The sequence below is a fragment of the Fringilla coelebs genome, assembly GCF_963513975.1.
Source record: "Fringilla coelebs genome assembly, chromosome: 22".
Lineage (NCBI taxonomy): Eukaryota > Metazoa > Chordata > Aves > Passeriformes > Fringillidae > Fringilla > Fringilla coelebs.
The window spans coordinates 7,994,419-8,017,433 of NC_140048.1; the positions used below are offsets into that span (position 1 = coordinate 7,994,419).

General features: G+C 46.9%; 1 protein-coding gene across 3 annotated transcripts in view; it reads right to left on the reverse strand.

Moving 5' to 3' along the window:
* The window catches only part of SKI (SKI proto-oncogene), a 97,658-nt gene extending 79,840 nt beyond the window's left edge, over nt 1–17,818 (reverse strand). For all 3 annotated transcript variants that reach the window (XR_014616680.1, XM_084220171.1, XM_084220170.1), the window contains exon 1: nt 16,123–17,818. Coding sequence is in view for 2 of the 3 variants with exons in the window: in XM_084220171.1 (XP_084076297.1) it covers nt 16,123–17,034 (912 nt within the window). In the remaining variant the exon portion in view is untranslated. The remainder of the gene's footprint in view (nt 1–16,122) is intronic.
* Nucleotides 17,819–23,015: the final 5,197 nt, after the last annotated feature.

The following is a 23,015-nucleotide window of genomic DNA, read 5'->3' on the forward strand; positions in this document are numbered from 1 at the left end:
AAGAGAGATCACAATCAAATAAATGGAACTGTTCAAAAGCATTCTCTTGAGTAGGTGATGTTACTGCAGCTTATGGACATTTTGTCTTCCCTCGTCAGAAAAGCTGGCTTGCTAATTTATGGGCAGAGTGGGAAAAGCAGAGGGATACAGACAGACACAGAATACTTAAAACAGGCCTCAGAATGGAGACAAAGCTCCCCTTTCACCTCCTGCTGCTATTTACCATCTGGGATCCTGAAAAGGGGGTGATGGGTAGTTTTGTGATAGGTTTGGCAAGGGGCAGGACATTTAGGATTTTCTATGTGTAACGAGGTCATGTGTCAGCCCCTCTGCAGCACACGGGAACACCATCCAAAAGAAGGTTCAACAAAGGGGTTGCCCTGGCTGAACTGGAAAGAAATTCTCTTTAAAAATATCCTGGCACCAATGCAGGGTCTTACTAAGATTAGTAATAATAATAATAAATTTGCAGAAAATGCCTCCAGAATGTAGCTTGGGAAAGCACAGGAAAAAATCAAGGAATGAACACATGCAATTAAAAGTGAGTATTTAATATTATTCTATTTTTAGGAATGGTATGAAATTTCAAAGCAAAATGAAAATTCTGAATCACAGCATTTACACCTCTGTTTGGAAACAAAATAGGTTGGGTCACTCCATGTGTTTTGGTAACTTTTGCTTTCTTGAGCCCCTTACACTGTGCTTAGGAAGTAGAGGCCAATCTGAAATGTGCTGCAGTTCTGTGGAGAGGCAGAAGTGCTTTGTATTACAGGATTCTTTGACATTTCCACTAATATTGGCGGTTGGGATGGTGGAGATAACTCAGGATTTCAGTCTCTGCTTGGAAGAAGTGTAGTGGTTTTGTTCTTTCTTTTTGATCGCTTTGTTTCACAAAAGCAATTTATAAAGAGCAGTTACATGAAATGAGGACTCCTGTCTTCATAAAGAGAATTATTAATAGGGTGAATTTCCCATCATAGGGTGCTACAGTAAATCTTTAAACAGAATCCTTTAACCCAAGGACCTGAAAGTAACATGAGCACCCCAGCCTTTTGCCCAGACTGGATGTCTGCTGACTGAAGTGGTTCTAACAACCCTCCTACTGCAGACAATTCAATCTGTGCACTGAATTATTTAAAATCTGTTCTCTACAAGATGCCCAGATGTGAGAATTAGTCACTAGAACTAATGCAGTACTTTCCTACCCATGTGTCTCAAACTCCTGCTTGGTAGAAACACCATTTTCAAGTCTAAAAGTTCTAAACCCAGGATGTCACTACTACACCACCGACAACACAGAGTTAAAAGCAGCTTGTGCATTATGGAAGACAAAATTTCACAAGTAACTGATGGGAAATCATAAAGTTCTGTCGGTCCTAGAGAAGAGACCCTTTAAAACAATCACTGGATCACAGCTGTAAATCTGGTGCAGTGCCCTGCATGTCCAAGTGCTGCTCTTGTTCCTCAGCAGCCTCTCCTCGTGCATGCACATCACAGAGCCAAAACCAGAGTCAGCCACAGGACCACGGCTGGCACACTGCCATCAGATACAGATGGACACCTTCAGCCCGGCAGGAAGGGCTCTTCAGGGGAGCAGAGCTCAGGATGGCTCCATCCCACAGCCTGGGCCAGGCTGCAATCCAACCCTTGGGCCAGAGAGGCACAGAGCCACCCCCTCCCACCAAGGAGCTCTGGTGAAGCCACAGAGCACCAGCCGTGGTCCTGAGGGCTCCTCCAGGCACTCCCTGCCCAGCTCCTCACCCCCAACACCTCCTCCCCTCCTCCTGAGGTTTCCTCCCGTGGCATCTCCAGCTGCAGAGGGAGCAGTGGGGCACCTGAGGAGCCTGGGGCACACACAGCCTGGGCTTCCTGGGCGCTGGGGCTGTCCTGGCACACTCCTGGACTGTCCCAAACACTCTGGCCCTGCTCTGGTCTCGGATCACCAACCCTCTGTTGGTATCAAAGCATGAAGCTACAGCAGCCCATGATTTCAGAGTTTTGATGCAGATATGAGTGGTGAGAGAGGAGCAGGTGATACCACATCAATCCATGGCAGTTTCCCACCCTTACACCAAAGACAAGGCCAGCAGCCAACACCTCCTGACACACAAACCACATCAGCAGGGACCTGCACATCCCCCAGCCAGCCTCACCCACCCAGGTATTCCACAGGAATATCTGTGAAATAAAATATATGGAATATATGTGAAATAAAACCTCACCAGGTCTGATTATCAGCACAAAAATCTTGTTTGTATCAATACAGAGTGAGCTGCAGCACTGCACCCTCCTGACACAGCCACAGCCTGAGCTTTTGCAGGGCTGCAGAAAAGCACCTTGGCCAGGCAGAACATGAAATAAAAGCCACCATTTAACAGAATCATGACAACCACATGAGGCTGCTACTGATACCACTATAATGGTGTCACCTAGCTGCAAAACAACCAACAAATAAATGGCTTTTCACTCCAAAATTCCTGAGGTTTTTCTGTATGTTGTTCTGCTCCGAGACAATAACCATAATTCTGCTTGGTCCCCCAGTTTTGGCAAGAGCTGCAGAAGGAGGGGGATGCATGCACACAGAGGTTAAAGGCACTGGACAATGCTCAGGACTGGGAAATGTTACCAAAAAATAAAATAAATAAATAAATATAATCACAGTTTTGATAGTTCTGTGGGAAAAAAAAAAAACCTTAGCAAATTTGCAACAAAACTGTTAAGTAATTAAGGCAAGACACTTCACACATGAACTTAAACTGCTAATTAAATCCCCCCTGCTTAATTGACTAGATTTGCATATCATTCAGTAAGGAATGGGAATGGCTTGGGCATTACACAAGCACTTCCTTGTACAGGAAGGCAGCTCAGTAACATAAACTAAGTTTAAGACAAAAACAATGCCAGTTTCTGAATGAAATAGAAATTTTCAGGAGAGATTTTCAACATGGTATTGTGAGGAACATGAGAACAGAACTCACTGCAGTCAGTTACTACTCCAATAATAATATTCAGAACTACAGCAAATGTTTTATATCTGTTCCATTTCCCTGCTATTTAACCCATGATCACTGTCTGCTCATCTATACAAAAAATGAGTTTGCATCCAAAAGAATCCATTTCTACTTGGAAAACCCCAATTCCTTCATTTCAATAACCACAAGATAAAAAATATCAGTGTCTGTCCCTCTTTACCACTAAACTCAGGGTGAATTTAAAGAAGGGTTGAGCAAACTTCCAGACTGCAGCAGCAAAGAAACACTTTGACTCTTAAGATCAGTCACAGCCAAGGAAAATGTGTAATTATCTGCAATTCCCATCATTCCCAAACGACCCAAAGTGTGCAGAAGCCCTGCTCCAAGGAGGTCAGATGATGTTTTTTACAGTGGGTAAAGACTCAGAGTCAGGAACACAACTTCCCCACATGGGATAAACGGTTCTAGGAGTTCCTTTCAATAATCTGCTTTTCAAGTGAGAGCTCTTACACCAATGTACACATGAGCACCTGGACAATCAGGGTCATTCCAGTCTCCAAAAGAAGAGTGTAGATCAGAACATCTCACCATGCTGTGTGGAAGTTGGTGTCACATCAGTTGATTGCACATTCCATTCACAGATATTGATAAGAATTTTTTTTGTCTCAGCTTGTATCTTAAAATAAATAAAATCAATTCTTTATCTCATTTTTTAAAAGGTTCTGTAAGTCTTTGAAACATTAATATTCTCCCTAACAAAGCCAGCAGCTGCTCTGCCAGTCTGTGACATGGATGGTTTTGTTAAAAGGTTTTCATGTGGGGTTTTTTCAGTTCAGTGTGCTTTGCATATGAAACAGGACATTTCCCCACCCTCCACCCCCATTCCCTCCTAATCCAGAAGGGACCTTACTTCCTCCCTCTCAAACAAGCAGCTCATTCAGCAAAAGGGAAATCCCGAGATGCACTCGGGCACAGAGCCTAGAGAAGGAGCTTGGAGAAAAAAACCCAAACCAACAAACCTAACAACAAAAACACCACCACACTCCCCAAAAAAAAGAAGAGCTACCAAGTGTGTCCAAACCAGCAGGAAGAGGAGCAACAGAGCTGGTAATTATGAATTTACTTCTGCAAACTTCTCCTTTGGGACATGGCTCTGCCCTGCTGGTCTTCACCAAATTTTTTCAGGGCTGCAATTCTCCTTTGGCCCTAGAGTGACCCAGCCCAGAGCTGCAGCTCTCCCCTGCCCAAGCAGGAATCACAGACTGGAGAAGCCTTTACATGATGGCTGAGAGTGAATTTGGATCAACTCAATTGTTTCTTACTCAATTGCCATGATAATCTGAGGTAAAATTTGTTTCTGGCTTTAAAATGGAAATGAAAACCAAGCAACCTTTTCTAAGTTAAGAAATTGGTTTGAGCAGGATCTGTGTGTCTCCATATTTCTCTTCCCTGAGACTTTGTGACATCACAATTGTCTGCAGCAGTTAATTCTGATGACATAGGGGATTAAGATTTTGGCTGAGGGAGCAAAAAAGTTCAAAAGTGAGGGGGATCTAATTAATAAGAGATTTTTTTCAAGGCAAAAAACCTGCATACAAAAAATACAGCAATTTCAATGTAAGGGCTTCACATCTGCCAAGATGGGATCCAGCTGCTCTTTTACAAGCACATGAATGAGCATCCCTCTTAGAAACAAAGGAATATATGGAGTTGTGTGTGACTCTACTGAAATCAAATCATGTTATAATAAGAGAAAACTGCACCAATAAATTAGTCCAGCTAACAAGGGCAAATTTGATAAAATTCTTTAGAAATCTCAATTATAAATTTGCATGTAAATTTGTAAGAGCAGAATTCAAATAGACATCTGAAAAGAAAACCTCCACTGAAATTTTCACTTGTAACATCTCAGCAGAATGTGGCCCTCAAATCATTGCCAGTGAGGAAAACCTGGGCACATTTGGGAGTGATTTTTACATTTTAATAAATCTGAAGCAAGTCCAGTGACCTCAGTGGAGTCAAACCACAGAGGCTGGAGTGAGGCACTGGGCAGTGGGGGCTCCATGGCAGGGTCTGGGGCAGGGATGCTCCAGTTTCTTCCCTTTCAGACCCTGGCAGGTTCTGATATCACACAGATTATCCTGGCTGCATCCCAGGCCAAAGAACTGAGGAATGACCCTCAAGGTCTGGACCAGAGGGACATTCAGAATATTCTCTTTTCTCCACAAAGCCCACCAAGAGCACACCAGTGTGGGTACATGGACCCAGTGGTGGCACAGCAGCCTGGGCTGCTCACACAACTCCCAGGGGTGATCCAGGGAAGATATTTCCTGCTGGGAGCCTCCCACACGCTGTCCCCTTTGTGCCACTGCAGGTTCCCCACAAAATAACAAAAATAAGGGAAACAGAGAGAACACTGTGATTCTCTGGGAGCAGCTCTGTCCCACGTTTGTGACCCAGTTGGTGATTTAAGAGCGGAGAGCCCTCTGGGTCACAGAATTAGAAGAAACCAAGGCAGTTGTGCAGCACAGCTGGGAAATCCAGGTGGAGCAACAACCCCACGAGGGAGAGGGAGCATGGTGGAAACTGAACCCACAGCTCCCAGCTCCTCCCAGTGCCCCTGAGGAGCAACTGGGACAGAGATGTGCAACATTCTCCATCCCCACACCGCTCAAGCCCTGCTAAAGCCAAGCGTGACATCTCTACAAATGCAAATGGCCCAAATGCCAAGACTAACATTTCTAAAACCTAATTCAACTCTTTCATTTCTTAGCTGCAGGCCCTTTGCTGCCACTCCTTCTTTCCACCCAAACAAAAGACTAAAGGGATGACTCAAAGCAACTTGAATTTCAAGCTAAAGCCACAAAGCACTGAATGCCTCATCTTTAACATTAAACAGGTGTGCAGATGATATTCTTTCAAGCCTCAGCACAGTTAGGTTAATTGCTCAAAAACTGCAAAAAGACCAAATTTACTTAAAAGACACATGAATAAAGTTAATGCTACAAATAATGAAGCAAGTCATACAACAAATACAAGTAAATAGTAGTTAAGGCACTGTCAGCTCCATCTACCTCTTCTTCCCCTCAAGATAACTGATTTACTTTCATTTTGTACTCCAAAATTTATATAAAAGTTTAAAACTATACAATAATAAAAATGTGGTTTAATTTTTTCCTTCAGAACTCAGTAGTCTTCAACACAATACCTTTGCTCTAGAATCAACAGGTCAAAAGAATGATCAATGAATCCATTATAAAAGAAAGATTTTCACAGAAATGTTTTTAGAAATTAAGGTTTTAGAAAAAGAGCACTTAATTTGCAGGCTGTGAGGGCCAAGGCCTTTGAGTTCTGCATATTCACTGATAGTAACACAGAGCACTTTACTCCACTTCTATCACTGTTTGCCACTGAAAATAGCCCAAAGGTTATTTGGCTCAACAGATTTTACAAAAAACTGCACTGTTGTGGCAAAAAAGGGCAAAAAGCCAAATATAACGAAATCTTTGGCTATTTAAGGACAAGGACTCATTGCATGCCATGTTTCTTATTAGTGACTGAATGGGAACAAAGAAATATCAATGATGGACCTGATGCTGCAGTCTGGGCTGCTGTGAGGTTGATTTACTTCTCGCAGCAGCTCTGCACCACTCTAAATACAGTTATTTCAAAGAAATATTTCTCAATTATACCAGCACAGGTGAGATTATTCACTGAATAAACTGGAACTGCCAGTGGGGAGTTAAAAATGGCAATTTTTGGTTTTTTTTTTTTTTTTTTTTTTTTGCATGACACTGTTATCTTTCAGCTCAGGTAAGTTTTCCAACTGTGGAATGATGGTGCTTCAGAAAAGCCTGTTTATCATATAATTCTTAATAACAGAAGTCTAAGTCTGAAATTCATTACATCAGTGAAGGTTACTGAAATCAAACCATATTTTAGCCCTAACATTGTGCATTTTCTGCCTTTTTAACCCATTACTCTGTGTAAAGTTATAAAACTTATTTTACTGCTATGAACAGGTAAACCTGAAGAATCTTGAAGATTTTGTAGGGTGAAAAAATACAGAGCCTAGAAAAATTTAATACTTAGGTTTTTAATTATTTAAAGTAATTCACTGCTTCTAATTGGTACTATTGCAACCTCTGTGTGGGTAAGCAGCAGGATGCCTGTGCAACTTGTATTTTTTATTACTCAGCAGAATTAATTTTGTGATCCTGGAAACAGCAGCTCCCAGCACCATGAGTGCAGCGCTCCAGAATTCCAGAGGGAGGGAAGGAAAGTGACTCTCCCAAAGGCACTGGAACCGCAGGAACAGCTCTCCAGACCTGTGCTCCCTCCGGCAGGGTACAGGTGCCAGGACACAGTCACACAAAGAGCCTCAGACAGAAATTCACACTGAAACAAGGAGCTGCTTCCCTCTCCTCAAGTTCAATAAACGCTCTTGACTGCAGTGCTTTCTTCTCCTGGGACACAAACCTTGATTTTGCTCAAGGGCAGCAGGAACTTCCTGGCTAAATGCTCAGAGCACACCAAGAGCAGCATTACACGGCATTCAGGTGTCTGTAGACAGGGTGGTGATCAGGGGGGATCTCAGAGGTCTTTTCCAGCCTCAATGATTGTGTGTGTCTGTGAAATCCAACAAGTGAAAGAAAACACTGCAGCAGATATGCATCAAGAATGCTGCAGAGCCCAGAACATCCCACACCACATGAGTGATCTACCTGGAAATCAGCACCTGTAACACAGGTAATGTGAGAAGTGGAGGGGGTAGAGGACTTCATAAAAATGCAGGATATGACAGTGAAAAGATATGAAATGGTTTTTCTTCCAACCCCAACAGATGTTGTTCAATTAAGGATGCAAATAAATCACCCTCTGCATTGCGAGTCAGAAAACACATACATAAAAGCTTTCTAAATACATTTCAGTTTAAACTTGCATAATTCTCCCAGTGGAGAAATCATCTTCAACTTATGTAATCCTTAGAAAGAGACATTATTACATACAGTTCTGCGCCACTAAGAAACAAGGAAGGCATATCTAGAAAAGAGGTGCACCCACACACGATTAATGATATGGGTGTGGAGGGAACAGAGGGGAAAGCTGGAGCAGGGATGCAGAGCCCTGCTCTGCTGTTTGCACAGAGCCTGAGTGTGAGGGAGCTCCAGGGGCTGCTCCCCTTTCGCCAGCCAGAACTGTCTGTTATACTTAACCCAGACTTCCGAACACTTGATATCCTGTCTGCTATTTCAATGCCCTTACTCAATGTTTCAGACAGACATTACACAAACTGGCTGGTGAAAAGGGTTGAGAAACCAAGAAGCAATCCAAGTCAATGACCTTATTCTATAAAACGATACCACTGAGTGAACAGCGGGCGAGGAACAAAGCACAGGGTACCACAGCCCCTGAATCCATCGCTGGAATCTCCCCCAGGAAAAGACAAGCACTAGGTTCTACCTTATCTTGTTGATATTGCTGCTGTCTTTTAACCTTTAAAGGCTGAGCAGCCCTTGTGCTTCCAGTGGCACTGATTCTCATACCAAAACAGAAACAGCTTCCATTTTTTTTAAAGAAAAAACTACAGAAAACCAAACAGACAAGTCCCGTTTTCTACAAAGCATGTGCAAAGGTAACTGTACATAAATCAATAAACAACAAAGCCAGAACCCAGGTTATTGATTAGCTCCTTTGCTGTTTACCTCCAGCATACAGAATGATGCTGCAATTTTTACACACACACAGAATCTCCAGCCTCGTGTACGCTTTCCCTGACACTTTAAACAGGACTGTTAGAACAAGGCTGCCTGAGTTAGGATGACAGGACCTGCCTTATTTCCCAGAACATATGTCTGTGCAGCTTATCAGGGTGTGTTAATATGCATCCACTGCTTGGAGAAGCCTAATTTTACAGGATAGCAACCAAACCATAGATGGAGGCGATGATAACAGCTCCACACATGGGAATTCCCATTGGCTCCCAGAAGAGCTCTGTCCATCACACGCTGACAGGATCAGAGCTCAAATTAGTATCAGTGTTTTCGTCACCTCATCCAACCAAAAGTCAAAGCAAAATCGTTATCTCAGTGCAGAGGGGCCAGCCTCTATCAGCCAGCAGGATTCCCCAAAGCCAAGGAAAGCTGCACACTCAATCTACTGCTCCTGATGTAACTGTGAGGCCAAGCTTATGGCCCTTGAATCTGCATCAGCAGAAAAGGCTGCTCCTTATGCTAACCTCAGACATATTTCTTCATTACTTAAAAAAATAAAATAATAACTGACAAATCCTAAATACAGGTAGAGAATATCTCTGTGGTAGATCTCTAGCACAACCTTAAAACCAAATCTTGCCTGTAGTGACCAACAGACAAGACTTTCGGTCTGAAGCCAGCTCCGAGTTGCCCCATTCAGGGAGATCCACCAGGATCAGAGCACCAAATGTCTTCTACACCAAATCCTCATTAATGACAAAATGAAAACACTGCAGTAGCAGAGCTACAGGGTGTCAGAGTCAGCACAGTCCTGTAAATCCAGCTAAGGCCATAAACTTAGTGAAGCCACTCTGCCTGAGCACTGGGACCTTCTGGTTCAGATCTGTCCCTGGTCTCTGCCAGCCAGCACACAGGAAGGAGCCTGATACACACAAGTCTGCTGTGGTTTGTGGGTGAACTGGTTCCAATTACTGTGGGCTGATTTCTTGAGTGGGAGCTGTAGAACCGGCCCCAAAGCCCCAAACCTTCGGATTAACCTGCTCTGTTCCAGAAGATCTGGAGCAGGTGATTTCAGTGAGGATCTGAGTCTGATTCTCCATGCCAACAATGAAATTTAAGGCATACAACACTGCACAAGGTGTAAAGGAGGAGGGACCAGAGAACATTTTTTCAGAGCAAACTTGTTTCTCTGAAATTATTTTACAAGAATATACGCTGCCTGTACTAGAGACAGAGTGGAATAGCATTAAAAAACTGGTGCTGATTTATGAATTCATAATACACATTACCCAGATACACAAAACATACACAAAGAAGATATTATCTGATAAAATGTATCATTAACACACATGCTCTAATTGACAGATTTCAAACAAAAACATGCAATATTCCTACATTTTAAAGTAATGCTTCCTGTATGTGAAGATCAATTTGAATTAAGTGCTCTACGGCCACTCAGCTAAAATAGATCAGCCTAGTAATTGAAGGGATTCTATCCATAGATTCTCAACAATCCAGTGTAAGTCATTTTTGTCTACTTTTTCCCCAAGATCCCCCTATTGGATTTGGTGTAACCCTTCCATGACGATTCCCTGTTAAATAAGAATTAGAGTCAAGTCCAAAGTGTGCTTTAAAATTAAACCAAAACAACCAAACATAAGCCAAACATAAAAAAAATAATCTGTGTCTTAATACTGCACACATGGAGACACAGCTCCTCATGTGATGGCAAAGCAGTCTGGCCAGCTGAGCCAGCAATGTGAGTTCAATCACCAGTACTCCCCAGTAAGAGCCAGCCCACTCCTTCTGCACTGGGGCCATTCAAACCCTTCGCTTCAGTGAAATGACTCTGCCAGTAGATGAACATAAGGCGAGTTTTTTGTCAGACTGGACATTGCAGATACCCAGAGGTATCTGGGTATGTGGCCCTGGAGTCCCCTGGCCTGGCAGTGCTGGTGCCTGGGGTGCAGATAAGCGAGGAGAGGCTCCAGCCCTGCTGCGCTGCCCGGACACGCTCGGAGCAGCCTGGCGCAGACGCCTCCAGATGCTTTTACAACACCAATGCAAAGGCGCCTCTCAGCAAGTGCAAACACACCCTCCCGGGTCAGGCAGCCCCAGCCAGCGATAACCGGGCTCGCAGCCTGCCAGGGACCAGGTGTCGGGCTCCCAGCACATCCAAAAACGAAGCGGTGTTTACACGCATCTTCAAAGTGTGCTACTGTTTGGGCAGAACACACGCCCAAGCCCGAAACCACAGAAATGGAGAGGCAAGCAAGACAGCCCAGACAATGGAGGGAGAGGCAGAGGTTGAAATATTTTAGGCAGCGATTTTCAAAAGCGGAGATTGTATATAATTCCCACCCTAATTCAAGAGAACTGACTTGAGGAACTTAGGAACTCTTCTGGAGCAAGAGAGTCGTGGTTGACTCAACACCATGAGATCACTGGCAGCAAACTCTTTGTCCAACACACATGCACGTACCTGCTGCTTTGTTCTCGATCTACAACATCTGTAAAACTGTTTGCATGCCTGGGAAAAACTGCTGATGTTTGCTTAAACACTGTCCTCTCCCTGGGTACATGGGATTTCAGTGAAGCTGGTGTCACTTTTAAAGTTCAACTCTTAAGCTGTAGAAGACTTCTGAACTAAACTACTGTCCCAAGATGGCAATGTTTTTGTTTTAGAGACATCTAAATTGTTACTGGAGAATCTCTAAAACAATTCTTGAACATCAGGTAGAACACACAACTTTCAACATTCCATGGGAAAACAACTGAACTCCCAGTTGTCAGGCAAAAATTTTGCAACAGTATTTTTCACATAGGTTTCTACCAAGAAGAATAAACCCATCCTGCAGTGTGAACACCACTGCCAGGGAATAAACTCAGAATCGCTCTGCTACCACCCACCACATACCCATTGACAAATAAAGGTTACTATTGCCAGAAGGCAGGACTTCAGGATAAGACACAAATTCCAGCTCTACTCCTGCAGCCTTTCAGGTGGCCATAAAGCACAGCACAGCAAGCACTGGGCAGCACCTAAAAGCCCAGGTCCTCCCTCCGCCCGCGCCAGCGCCGCGCTGCTCCGCTCGCAGCAATTTGGGTTCTTTGATTCTGCTGCACACTTGACCTGGCTAAACCTTCCTCCAGCTGAGCGAGCTGCATGTTGTGGCAGCGCTGGGTTGGGAGGCATTGAGAAATAAAGTGGGAGGCCTCATGTGCTCATTTGTGTGTCAGTACCCAGAATGCTGCTTCTGGCTTCCAGCTACTTCATAGAAGTGCTGCTGGGACTTGAACCGTGGGAACACGGCAGCGCTGGGTGTGTGGGTGTGCTCACACGCGTGCAAGGACAGCTCTGGCTCTCCTGGGCCCTGCTCACAGCCAGTCCTGCTCAGGGTATGGATGTCTGGCACACAGGTGGGGAATCTCAAAGCGCCGTCAAATGTTGCTCAGTTCAGTATTGGAGAAAAAGGGTTCAAAATAGACACAGCTGAACCCACCCTCCTCTTCTGGAAATAGCAACCAACAAAGCCTTCAGGGCTGCGTCTGAACTAATTCTGTGTGAGTGGAGCATCCTGATGTGAGGCAAGCAGGGAGCTGTCTGTCACACAGGAGTGAGGGGAGAGCAGTGCCACAGACACACCGAGGCCACATCAGTCCCACAGGAGAGCACACACCAGGCACCAGGAGCTGAGTCCAAGAGAAGGCTTTGGCACTGATGCTGGATTTCTAGGACCCTGTTTTGCAACCCCATCAGGTTATTCACATTTTTAATTTCTAGAAATACCCCAGAATTTCTCTTTGTTGTGCTCCACAGCAGCAATGGTGGATGAGATGAGACAGGCAGGGAAGCAGGATTCCCACCCAAGTAAAAGCTGTATTGGTGCAGAGAGAAAGCAAAGCACAACAAACCCTGCATGGGAAGGTGGAACACCCAGTGAAGGACACAAAGTAAAATGGAGAAGTTATACAGCTCAAGAGAAGAAAGACCTTTGGGAAGTGGCATCAAGGTGACAGACCCTATGGGAAGTCAGCTACTCATCCAAGCATGAACAAAGAGGATATAAAACCCAAAATTTTAGAAGACCGTAAGGAATGTGACTGAGGCCTTTATGGTCTCTGCTCTAGCGGGGGGCCCCAGATGTCACAACTCTCTCCAGCTTTTGGTTAAGACCCTTTGCTGGCTTCACACAGGTCTGGACAAAGGGTTCTTCTGCAAGTGGCAAGACCAGGCAACAGGAGTCTTGTTCAACCAACACGGCTGACAGAGAGAGGAGATCTCTGCATCTACACATCCATCTCCTGGTACAGAAGGATGGATATGCACTACAGATACTTGATGTAGAGAGAAATATGCACTGGGAATGAAATATCTAGGAAAAGCTACGCCTTGTAGCAAAGCTTTAAACCATGCCAAGGAAAAAAAAAAAGGAAAAGGGAAAAAAAAAAAAGAGGAAAAAAAGGCAGTTCTGCCACTACGCTGAATCTGCACCAGGGGCTTGTGCCAACCCAGCTCCTCCATTTAAGTCAGACTCTTAAAAGGCAGAGCTGTGCTGGCAGAAATCTCCAGACCTCATCACAGAAACCTCATGGAGACACATGAAAAGGTCAAAACACTCACTGCTGCTTAAAGAGCCATAAAATTGGTCATATGCATCCCATGCTACCAACATACTACCAGAGCCCCAGGGAAAACACACCACACAAAGCAATGTGTGTACACACACAGAGAAATAAAGAAATTGAGAAACTGAAAAAAAAAAGGTCACTCCTGAAAGCAGAAAACCCAATCTCTGACACAGCAGCTTATGGCACACCAGGCACGCGAACACCTCTGTATGAAACAGAACAAAGCAAAGCTGAGATCTACATCAAAAAGGAAGCCCACCACAAAGACATATGTGCTTCACCCTTTCATCCCTGAGACAACCAGAGCCCCACAGACACACAAAACCCACACAGGCTCTAACACACACAGAATGGGACTATCCTGTCATTTCCTCACTAGGCATCTAAACTTTACTCCAATGTTACTTGCCCCTGGCCACAGCCTACCAATCTTAGAGCCTGATTAAATCTCTCCGTAATTATCCACACACACTGCTACAGCACAAATGACCTTAGCATATGATATCCGTTGGCTGAGCCCAATGGAAAAAGACTTCAGGAAAAGGAAGGATAAGAGTACAAAACTCTGCCAGCACCGTCAGGGTCTCCTCAGGACTGCACTGCTTTAATGCAAGAGTCCTGAAGGCCGTGAAACTTAATATGAGATAAAACATTCTGTTTTTCCTACCCCATCATGTGAGCACACACCACTCTATTCTTCCCCACCTCACTCCTTACCACCTTCCAAATGAATTTATGCAGGAGACTTAGCATTTCATGACAGATTTCTGGTAAATTTTTCCAGAAAATAGATGGCCACCATTTCCTCACACAATTTTTGACATTCACTATTAGGTATCTTCAATTCACTCTGCAGGCAGATTTTGGAGGGTGAGGGAAGAGTGTTTCTCATGTTCTCGTCTAGGACCTATAAAAAGGTCTCCGAAAAAACTGAGGCACAGTGAAGGTTTAGTAACCTTTTCTTGTTCTCCTTCTGCAGCCTCGCCTGGGGTGTTGGATAGCTGATGCAGTTGAAGAGAATACTGAAAAAGCCTTGCAGGAAAAGGAACGCACTTCTCTACTAACATTCATTTTAGATTCTGCAAATGACCAAGCCAGGGGAACAGGACCTTTCTACAACAAGAATAAGGAGATTTCTTCATTTTACTTCCCAAACGAAGCATGCCCTAGAAAATTCCTTTCCTCGCATAAAAATGTCTCCAGTTTGAGAGCCATATTCTCCTCTCACATCCATGTAGATCTATCCCACCATTCCATCTCGGCACATGACTGACGGAGGATAGACAAGCCATTAAAAACACATCCACCTCCAACCACGGGGATAATGTGCCTCATTACAGCCCAGCTTTGTCACAGCGTCCTGACACTCCGGGGAGGAAAAGGAGGGGTGAGGACAAGGACTGAGCCCGGGGCCAGGAGAGAAACTGGAAGAGTGAGACTCTGCTCCTGAATCCAGAAGTGTGCAGCCCGGTCAGATGGGCTCACTAGGCCTCCTAGATTGGTTGTGGAATTACTGTACTGTTTGCACATTTATTTTTTTTTTTAATCTGGGGTTTGTTTGGGTATTTTTGTTGCACTTTTTTATAAATTAAAGCTCTACCTTACTCAGAGTATGTGTCTGCCCCTTTAAACAGGTATTTGATAAGTTAATTCAAAATTTTCACAGTGGGCTTTAAACACCTTCTCTTTTCCAGGCTTGTGTATTGCCCTTCCACTCCAGACACAAAACCCCAAAGTTTGGAAATCTCTGACAGTGAGGCAGAGCCCGACCAACAAGCCTGCAGGGGAGAACTCGGGAGGCAGGAGTTTGTTTTCCCCTCGCACCGGGGGGAAGGAGCAGGAAGCAGAATTGCTCATCCCCAGCCAGTGGCACCGTGGCAGGAGGCAGACAGACAGACAGACAGACATCCCGGTGTCTGCGAGTCCCCGAGGCCTTGTGGCACTGCTGCCCATGGAGCAGGACCGGTGCCAGATGCCAAGGCAGCCTCCCACCCACACACCAGGGATTCTGGGACCTAAAGGCAGCTCAGACTGAAAGAAAAACAAGTGGCACCTAAAAAAAAAAACGTGCTTGAGCTGTCTGGCTCAGCACAGCACGGCATGGAATACCTGAAGGAGCTGCCGCAGCTGGCCCTAGACAGAGTCATTGCTGGATGTATACATAATCCAATATACAAAAGCCTGTCTGCTGGGGAAATTTAGGCTCCGCAGGGATACTTTAAAAGCAGGGACTTCTCCATTCACGTTCTGAACACTTCATCTATAAACCAGTAACCTGCACTACCGGCACTTTTTTTTTTTTTTTTTTAACAGGCACATTTTATTTCCATACCAGCATTGAGAGCATTCAGCCCGCACCTCCATCCCTGGCGACACTCCATCGACCAGAAAAGTGCACGGACTTGTGTCTGGAGCCATCAGTACCTGCTCCCTTTTTTCTGCCTTTTTCCTTGCCTTGACCCCTGAGTGAAGAAGCCCTTAAAGACCCGAAATCACGCACTGCCAGATAAAGTCTGGGGCAGTGTGATGGGCTTCAAAGATCAAGGTCCACACATAGTAAAATATACAAATACACATACGTAATTTAAACAAACTCCAACCACCGTGGTCAGAACACAACCAGAGAAATAAAGGTGCCATCTCGAGCACTGCTCCTCCACAGTGACACACACGCGGGGAGAATGGAGAACACGATTAAAATTGCAAAATGACTCCAAGGAAAAGCAGCTGGTAACAATTTGTGTATATCGATGAATGTTACCGAAATTCCCCCCGCCCCCTTTAAAATTACAGGCACCACTTACCCGGGGGGCTTTCCTCTTGTATTTGTTGTTATAGTCAAATTTTTCTTTCATTTCATCTAAGAGCTGGCCCAGTCTAGCTTTCTCCTCTTTCCCAGTATAATCCTGGCTGAGGAGGATATAGGATCTCCAGTTTGCAGAGTCAAAGCCCCAGTGGCAAGTCCTGTTTTCCAGCGATTTGTGAGAGTGGACCACAAATTTGTGAGGTGGGTACATGAGCCTGCAGTCCAAGCACTGGATGCAGGCTGCGCTGGGGTTACTGTAAAGCTCTGGCACCAGGAGTCCCTTACACTTCCCAAAGCACTCATGATACACCTTGAAGCTCTTCTCCGTGAGCTCCAGCTCAATTGTGCTAGAGAATTCCTTCTTGCAGTGGGGAGGATAGGTGCCACCATAAAGCAAGGCGTTACAAAGCCTCTCAGCATCAGTTTTCGTGATGAGCCCGCAGGAAGGAGCGGAGAAGGGCAGGATGCCCATGACTTTGAGGATTTCCAGCTGGTCAGCAGTGCATCTGGAGCAGTAAATATGTAGCTCATCACACACCGAATTAATCTGCTGCAGGGAGAAGTCCCTGAGCACCGAGTTCAGGATCTGGGGCAAGCAAAGCCGCTTCTCTCCGCCCACCACGAAGCAGGAGATGGTTTCCCCTTCCAGGATGGTCTCGCACCTCTCCGTGGATCTGTCCGAGGGCATGAAGAAGGGACCAGGCATGACCGGAGGAGGCTGGATCGGGGGCAGATGCAGTACAGGTTCCGCTGGGTCTTTGCCATTGTCTTTCTTGTACATCTCCTGTGCCCATCGTGCTGAGAAAGCAGCAGGGCCACCCAGGGAGCTCATAGAGCTCAGATGAAACTGTTCCAAGGTCTTCTGCAGTCCTGGATGAGGCTGGAAGCTGCTTCTACTTACAGTCTCCATTTTTTAGTTTCTATTCCCAAAACAAACAGCAAAAATCCCCAGTTATCTTCCACCCTGGTGCAAATCCACTTAAGGGATTTTTTTAAGGAAAAAAATATTAACAAAATAAAACAACCCACCCTTGTGTTTTTCCTCCTTCTCACTCAGCAATCCACTAACGGAGAGGAAATAAATCCTTTTGTATGCGTGTCTCTCTCTTCTTTCTTTTCTCTTGATTCGCGTTACAATTTCAAACCCTCCAAGTCTCCAAGCTGCCCCGATGGAGCACAGAATCACGGCAAAAAGAGGTCTTCATCCGAGCACTCACCCCCTCAGCCAACCCCCAGGCAAACCAATCCCTCCTCCCACACCTCCAACACACACACACTCACTCACTCACTCACACACACACACACACACCACCCACAGAAACACAAAAAGTCTGTGCCACGCTCCGAGCACCCGGGGCTCAAATATGTTCTGGCGGCTGCTGCTTCTCTGCAGTGATCCCCCTTCTGTCCATATCCACCGAGGGAAGGCGCGGGGGAGGAAAGTAAAAAGCAGGAGGAGGCAGCACGCTCGCTCAGTGGAAGGAACAACGCAGGAGAAAAGGCCCAGATCTCCGGCACTGCCAAAGCGGCGCGGGGGCTCCGCACGGGCGAGGAGCGGCTCGGCTGCCCCTCGTGGTCCCTCTGCTCGGCCTGGGAGGGCTCCTCGGCTCTCGGTTCGCCTTCCTTCCCTTATTTCTGCCGGTGCTCTCGTTGTGCCGTGGGGAGCCGCGGTGAGAGCGCGCACATCCTCCCAGCTCCTCTTTCCAGCAGTGACTGAGAGTGCCTGAGAGCTGAGCTAATGCAGGCGGGCTCAGCCTCCCGCCCTCCGCCTCCCCCCCTCTGTTTGTTGGTGTCTGCCTCAGTCATTGAATCCCGGCCAAGAATGTGACCAACTCCCCGGGCCGGGCTCTTCCAGGAACAGCGCCCGCCTCCCCCTTCGCGCTGCGCCCAGACCGGCCGGGATGTGCCGGGATCAGCCGAGCCGTGCCGAGCTGAGCCTAGCCGGTCCAACCGAGCCCGGCCGCGCCGAGCACAACCGAGCTGATCCAAGCCCAGCTGCGCCGAGCCGAACCGAGCTGGGATGTGCCGAGTCCAGCCGAGCCGAACCTTGCCGAGCAGAACCAAACTGAACCGAGCCGAGCTGTGCTGAGCGGTGCCGAGCTGTGCTGAGCGGTGCCGAGCTCGGCCGAACCGTGCCGAGCTCAGCCGAACCGAGCCGAGCCGCTGCACGGGCGGGCGCGCGGCGCGGCCCCGGCGGCAGCGCCGGCGAGGGAGGGAGGGAGCGGGGGGAGGATAAACTGCTGGGTTCACGGACCGCCGCGCCGCCAAGGAGGGGCGGTAGGGCGAGGGCTTTTTCCCTCTCGCCGCTGGATTTCTGGCAGCGGTGAAATGGAACAGGCGCGGGGAGCGGCGCTGGTCGCGCTCGCACGGGCACGGAGCGTGTGTGAGCACTCACGGCGCCCTGCCCGGCGTCAACTGCGGGCACACGCCCCGCGCCGACAGCAATCACAGGCGTGAGAGCGCAACTGATGGGCGACAACCGCGCGGGACGAGAGCGCATCCTCGGGGCGCCACGGGACACCGGAGCCCCCAACACACCGAGCGCTACAGGCGAGAGACACACGTGTGCTTCCCTGTCCCGACACACGTGTGCTCCCTTGCTCCGACACACATGTGTTCCCCGCTCCCGCACACGTCACACGCTCCTTCCACCCACAGGCGACGCTCAACGCGTGGAAGGAGCGAGAGGCGCAACCGCAGCGCGGGTGGGCAGCGGCTGGGGCTGTCCGAGCCCTCGCTGGAGCAGGAAGGCACAGGCAGCACTAAGGCCACGCGGCTGGCACACACGCGGGTCGGCTCCTGGGCTCCCACCCGCGGGGCCGGGGCTGTCCGGAGTGTCCGGGACTGTCCGGAGTGTCCGGGGCACAGAGCGACCCCGCACGGCGGGGGCGGGCGCCCTCTACCGACCGATGAGCGATCACCGCGACCGCCCCGCACAACCGCGGCCGGGGCACGGACACCACTGACCGCTGACCGGGGCACGGACATCACTGACCGGGGCACAGACACCTACTGCCTGGGGCACTGGTGTATCCACTGTCCCTAGCACGGATCATGCACTGGCCCTAGCATGGACCATGCACTGACCATGGCATAGTCATTGACCATAGCAAGGACACCCACTGGTCATGGCACAGACCCCTACTCCCCATGGCATGGATATTCACTGCCCACAGCATGGACACTCAGTAACCGTGCCACAGACACCCAGGGCATGGACACCAAGTGACCATAGCACAGACACCCACTGCCCATGGCACCGACATCCAATGCCCAGGGCATGGACACCCACTGACCACAGCATGGACACTCAATGACTGGGCACGGGCACCCACTGCCCAGGGCACAGGCACACACTGCCCAGCAGCACTGCCAACTCCATTATGGATTTATTACTCAGGTCAGGAGTGAGATGCTCTTACTTTCTATTAATATCAAATTTCAAAGCAAAAAAACTGTGTCTTCTCCCATTTTCCATGAACTGCACACCCAGAATTCTAACATTTCAATCACCACTTAGCATCACCATTAAGGAACAAGCTGAAAATGTTTCCTCTGTTATCTCAGAGCTCTGTCAGCTGTGTGCCAAAAAGGGCTGGGGAGCACTTTCACACCAGCACAATTGTTAATAGTGTTTGTAATGCAACAAGGACTTTAAGCCCTGCTCATCCACAGAGTGTGACTGAGGGACACAGATATTGAATTTTGGACACTGTGCTCTGGAAGAGTTCATGGCAGTGGAACAGCAGAAAAAACACATTGGGACAAAAGAGGAGGAGCAAACAGACAAATATCCAAACAGTGCTTAAAAGAGCAATTGGAAAACAAACCCGCTGTGATTTACTCAGACTCATTGTAATGGGGCAGGACACACACCAAGCTCTTGTGTTTTATTTCTACTTTTATATTATGCAATCCCATTCAGAATAAAGGGAAAAGGTGTAAGAGTTGTGTAAGAGCTTTGACCTTGCTCCTAAGTTAGCATTTCCCCAGAGAGGAACCCACTCTCACATACCCAACTTGGACATCAACCCTCAAAGTGCTAAATGGCTTCAGAAGAGACAGGAACCAAACACATTGGTCCAGGTTAGCAGCTGTGTCTCCATCTGCTCAGAGAAGACCCTTGGAGGTTCTCCACCAAACTGCTTTAATAGGAAGCCACTGGCAGCAAGAAGGACCCTTGAAGTTTCTGTTTATACAATCCATCACACAAGGATCTGGTGATCCATGAGTGGGATTTTTAGATATGACCACAATACCAAGGTCTAAAGATGGGATTTAACAATCTAGGCCATACAGTCCTTGTTGATTCCTTATGCTAAGAGAAAGCAGGGCTAGGAATATTCCTCACTGGGTAACAGGAACATCTAAAAGGTTTTAGTTAAGAATAATTTTTAAATTATATTCTTCAGAAGGTACATAGGGTACCTTTTGTTAATATGAGGGACATCCCACCCACTCCACCATTTCCAAACTGAAGGGTGTGCTTTGGTAGAATGAAAACCCCTCCCAGCATTCAGCCTCCTCTTAGAGAAGCTCTGACTGTGACTGTGACAAGGGAGAAGCCCCAGACACACAGTGAATTCCCCCAGGGCTGTGGCAGTTGACCAGACTGTCACCAGAGACACTGGGATACAATGGGGACCAGCAGCAGGATCACTCCCTAGATGGATTTAGTGCAGTTTCAGGCCTTTTTATAATCCACTAAAATATAAATGGCCAGATAAACTCAAACATCACATATGGAGTTCCTGATTCTTTTAAAGAACCAAACTAATGCCTGCAGGAACTTTGGATAGCATTGGAAAAGCTTCTCAGCTCTGGAAGCTTGGGGTGTTTTTTTTTTCACTCCCTCTCCTTCATCCCCTAGAAAGAAAGGACAGCAAGCAGTAGCTTGCTTTTCAGAGAGGTGCCATTTTCTCTTCCAAATGACTTTTTAATGCAAGTAAATCACTGGATCGTGCAACAGACTGTTTCTGGGTGGAATTCGTAAATGGAATTCCTGAAGCAGAGGGGACTACCAAAGAGACAGGAAGGATGGTCTTGTGGTTAAGACAGAAAACTCAGGACATCTGGGGTCTATTCCCAGATCTCCCACAGATTTCCTGTTGCCTTGGGCAAGTTGCTGAGTCTCTCTGTGCCTCAGTTTCTGTATCTGCAATACTCAGACAGTGAGCAATTGGAGTGGCAGCTTCCAAACCGAAAGCCATGACGGGACAGAAACCAAGCTTCAACTCCTGCAGTAACAACACAGCAAAACTTCCACGTCTTTACATCCCACAGCCTCTGCAGAACCCAACAGCAGCAGGGCAGGAGAAGGGGCAGCCAAGGGAGCCGTCATGTGGCATTAAGGTGGCAGTGGCTTCTCAAGTCTCTGCCTCTCCATGATGGACTGTGAGTGCTGCATCTTAAAATCAGATTAATCTGTCCCCCAGTCAGTCTTGCTCCACTTCCAAAGCCCTGGAGCTGGAGAAAGGAGAGGGGAAAAATATCTCCGAGGAAGGGCCCTAACACCACAGTGTTTTTCTCACTCTCTCCCTCTTCTCCTCCCCCTCTCCATTGGCTTCAAGGCCAACAGCTCCTGGAACACAAACACTCTTGTAAACTTCTGAACCACACAGCCCTATGGTGGGTGGGTGTTTGCTCCCTGCCTGCCAGTTCCAATCCACCCACAGATTCCAAAGGCCCAGAACAAAAAGCAGACTCCATTTTCCATATTTAACAGGCAGTTCTCTTCCCTCCCCATCGCCTTCACTCAGTGCCTCTCCCCAGCACCGGGTCCCACCTTTTGCACGTCCCCCGGGCTGGGGGGATGTTTGTGCCTGTGTTTGTACACACACAGGAGAAGTGTGCTCCCCCCAGCCCCCTCTGGTTCTCACTGCCTGCCTGCTCGGGGAGAGCTGGGGATTAGCAAGGGCTGTGCTGCATATTGCAGCTATTTGACAAAACGTTTGGGAAGGGCCTATTGTGAAGATTGTGAAGAAGGAAGGGGGGGAGCGTGGGTGCGAATACGACACGTCAAAATTCCTGCTGCAGCTCACATTAGACAGCACAGCCCTTGGAGCAGCCAATTTCCACTTGCTCCATGCTTGTACTGTACATATTCATTGCTAATTGTGACAGAAGTAAGACAATTTCTTCATGGCCAGGATATTTCCTTCCCTCTTTTCCTTTAGAGATTATAATTTATCAAACTCATCACTTTCACTGATCAATTACAGGGAAACTGGGGAATGCCAAACTATCCAGAACCTGAGGAATAAGGTTTCAAACTCTCTGTTGGAAAGGATTATCTGAGAGCCAGGTGGTCTTTTTCATTCAAATCTTTAAATTTTTCATCAACACGCATATCTGCTTACAGAAAATCATTTCACAAATGTGATCTAGATTATCTTTTTGGCCAAAATTAATTTTGAAACATTTATTTTAAAGACACCACTTCTTTTTGTACATATATGTCTGAGATATGCACTGAAATAAGTGAATTTAAGCCATCTAAAAAGTTACCAAAAAAAGTTTCAAGAATCAGTCAGAGTTAAGATGAACAAACAAAAATTTTCACTGTCTGAGGTCAGCAATAGACTCATAACTAAAATAGTCTTTTTTTTTTTTAATTAATGGAAAAGTCAACTATTTAGAGCACACCTGTCAGGAAAGAGCTCAGGGAGATGGCTGGGACTTTTCAGCAATGGCAGCAAGGCTGTGTTTTAGGGCTTTGGTCCAGCTCACTGATTTTATTTTACCATGTTCACAGCAGCTGCTCCCAGAGAACCCCATGGACTCAAACTCATCATTATTTCCTTAACCCTTTTCCTTTTGTTCAGCTCAGCTCCATGGCCTGCCTCCTGTATCTTTTATATCTTTCCCAAGTACAGAACCTCTTGGTCATGG